The following is a 3,162-nucleotide window of genomic DNA, read 5'->3' on the forward strand; positions in this document are numbered from 1 at the left end:
AGATGTCAGCTGGAGGTGAAAAATCAAACGAAACTTTTGTTTCGTTTCTAATTGGCTAATCAGTTTTCATTTGCCAATCGAATTCGAGTATTTCACATCCAAATCTTCATTTATAGCATCTGTTGCCACCACCAAAACGATGGCTTGGCGAATTTACAAATAAATTTTGCATTCCTAGGTACACTTAAACCCCTACCGGATACAGAATGCTTACTTTTAGTACACGCCTTAAATCATTCCATCAATCAGAACATTTTTAACGTAAAAAGAATTTCGTCTGCATACCGGTGATCGTTTGCAGAAGAATTCTCCAGTACGTATTTTCGATTAAAAATAATCTTGGTTAGCTGAGATTTACAAGAAACCAAATTATTCAGATTCTTCTCAACCGTCTCTAAATTGGAGCACTGCCCGGCATTTTCCAGGGCCTGAAAATATATTTAAAGTCGATTCGTTGATGAAAGAATTACTCTGAGAGATGAATCAACGTTCAACCAGACTAGACATCGATAATTATGTAACCGTACGAATTTATATGATTTAAATAAACAGAAATTCGAAGCATCCCACCATCCTCACTCTCAATATGAAAAAACCAATCGAAAAATCTAATCAAAATAATACTTAAACCGACTACGAGAGAACGTTTCAATCATTTCGTACACATGAATCATTCTAAATCGAAGCGAGCTCATTTTTCATCAAAAAAGCTGCCTTTGACACATATTTTATCCGCAGAATTTGATCGTCGACGAATACCATAAAAGATGCAATGTCAATATTAGTTGTAAAATCAAAACAAACAAAGCTCATTACTAAATAAACAATTTAATAAAGTAAAAACGTGTATTTCTTTCATTATTCCTCTTGTACAACGGTAGTCTTCTCTGATACGTACAAACCATCTAAAAATTTACGGATATCTTTGTTACGTACAGTCGTCGATTGCTGGATCATGGCAGCTGAAAAAAAAAACCATTCTCAAATTAGTACACGAAAGTGAAAATAATTCATCTTATTTTATGAACGTACGATTAAAAGAGTATTTTAGATGGCTTCATTCGAATAGAGATCATCAACGATGTACAGAAAATCAATCCGTAACTTTTTTTGAATTATAATCATAAGCCATATTCATAGAATTAATATTTTTACGATAATTACATTTCAAATTTCCATCAAAAATTCGGTATATATTATTATTTCATAAAATAAATCACATCACAACAGATCAGGAAATCAATCCGTAACCTTTTTTAATTATAATCACGAATAAAATACGACTCGAATTGTTATCATTAAAAAAAATACTACATCACATTGGATCAGTAAATCAATCCGTAACTTTTTAAAAAAAATAATCATCAACCAATTTTAGAGTAAAATAACATGAATTTCATCCAATAAGAAGCATCATAACAGATCAGGAAATCAATCCGTAACATAATTTAAAATAATCATCAAATAACGAAACGATTTCAAAGCAAAATACTACGAACTTCATCAAAATAATGATAACATCAGAACAGTTCAGGAAATCAATCCGTAACATAATTTAAAATAATCACAAGTTCTCCGAATCGTATCACAACGTAAGATGAAAAACACATATCTAAATACCGAATTTAAAAATATTCACGTAAACTCACCGGAACCAGATACTAATTCAATATCATTTCCTTCGACGATCAATTCATCTTTTTGTTTCGAATTAACAACAGTTACACCAGGGGACATCTTTACTTTACGAATGTATTTCTCGCCTAAGAAATTTCTGATTTCGATAACGGTGTTGTTTTCGGTAGTCACGCAATTGATGGGGAAATGAGCATATACAGCACGCATTTTATACAAAAAGCCCTGCGAAAAAAATCACACAAAGTTAATTATACGAGTACATATGACCCAACTTTTATCATACTACGTACACAGTACTTACTTTCGTAACTCCTTTGATCATGTTTTCAACATGAGTGCAAACCGTTCGTACAGCGGCTAATTCTTTCTTGGTACCGAACCATTTCTCTACTTTTAAAACTTTCGGCGATTCTAGATAAATATCAACGGCGAGATGTCTAAACGAACGTTCCAGCTTACCACGATCACCGACTACCGTCACTATCCTTTTCTTCACCGAAACGGTAACATTGTCTGGAATCTTGACTGTTTGGTTTGCTACGATCGTCCTCATGGTGGAATCTAGACAAATAACACAAAATATATCAGTATCGAACTAAAATTCCAATAATATACGAGATTTTAATCGAATGTAAAACACATTCCGGCGAGATTGTATACATTTGGTGTTCGATGAAATACACACTTCGAATGTTGTGTAATTCGTTCGCTTATTGGTAAATGAAATAAATAACGTTACAGTAGGTGAAATGGAATTATATATTACATATTTACCTGTTAATTGAACAGTAAAAACTTAATCTAATGTTTAAAATAACGAAGGAAAAGTACACTAGAACAGAAGAGACGTACCACGTTGCTGGACTTGGAAGAAATTCTGAAAAATTCAACGTTTGTTTGTTGACTTTACGTTGGCATGTTTTTGATTTTTTTTTACCGGGTAAAAAATTTTTGTAAAGCAATTTTTTCAAAAACCTTTGAAACTACGTAAATGATACTTCGTAAAATAAAAGCTTATAGTTTGATAATGAATTTAAAATATAAAAAATTCATTAATAAAGAGAAATAGTTTGATTATCTAAAAAAATATTCGATATTATTGGTAATTACGGTATTTACCAGTAAACCAATGCGAATGAAGATTCACTTCAGTTAAGGTTGTACAATCTCGTTCTGTTTATCTGTGATATGACTTTTTCTTCAAAAATTTTTCCAGTTTTGAATGGAAAATGGATTTAAAACTCCATTTCACGATCAAATTTTTGTGAAATAATTCGAAAAACGAGATCGTTTCGTGATTTTAAATAAGTTTCGGTGTTTTCGGAGTGTTTGTCGAGTATAATTCGCGTATTACGTATCGTTTAATTCATTACTATGGCATTTTTCAAGCCTTCGAAGTGTGATCTCCTGCGTCAAGAAATATCCATCGTCAATTCGTCAGTCGCGGATATGGATACGAATTTCCAAAAATCGGGAGAAATACGCCAGAATTATTTACGAATCATGTAAGTTATCATCTATTCA

At 32.0% G+C, this 3,162-nt stretch overlaps 1 protein-coding gene across 1 annotated transcript; it reads right to left on the reverse strand.

Annotated features, from left to right (window-relative positions):
* Positions 1-808: 808 nt before the first annotated feature.
* On the reverse strand, positions 809-2,570 carry RpL9 (ribosomal protein L9). Its single transcript, XM_065367052.1, has 4 exons — positions 2,413-2,570; positions 1,940-2,199; positions 1,650-1,860; positions 809-962 (listed from the first exon to the last, which is right to left on the reverse strand). Exons 2-4 carry the CDS (start codon positions 2,189-2,191, stop codon positions 859-861), a joined length of 567 nt encoding a protein of 188 aa, XP_065223124.1. The 5' UTR covers positions 2,192-2,199; positions 2,413-2,570; the 3' UTR covers positions 809-858.
* Between the last annotated feature and the right edge of the window lie 592 nt (positions 2,571-3,162).

Source organism: Planococcus citri, chromosome 5, assembly GCF_950023065.1.
Source record: "Planococcus citri chromosome 5, ihPlaCitr1.1, whole genome shotgun sequence".
Lineage (NCBI taxonomy): Eukaryota > Metazoa > Arthropoda > Insecta > Hemiptera > Pseudococcidae > Planococcus > Planococcus citri.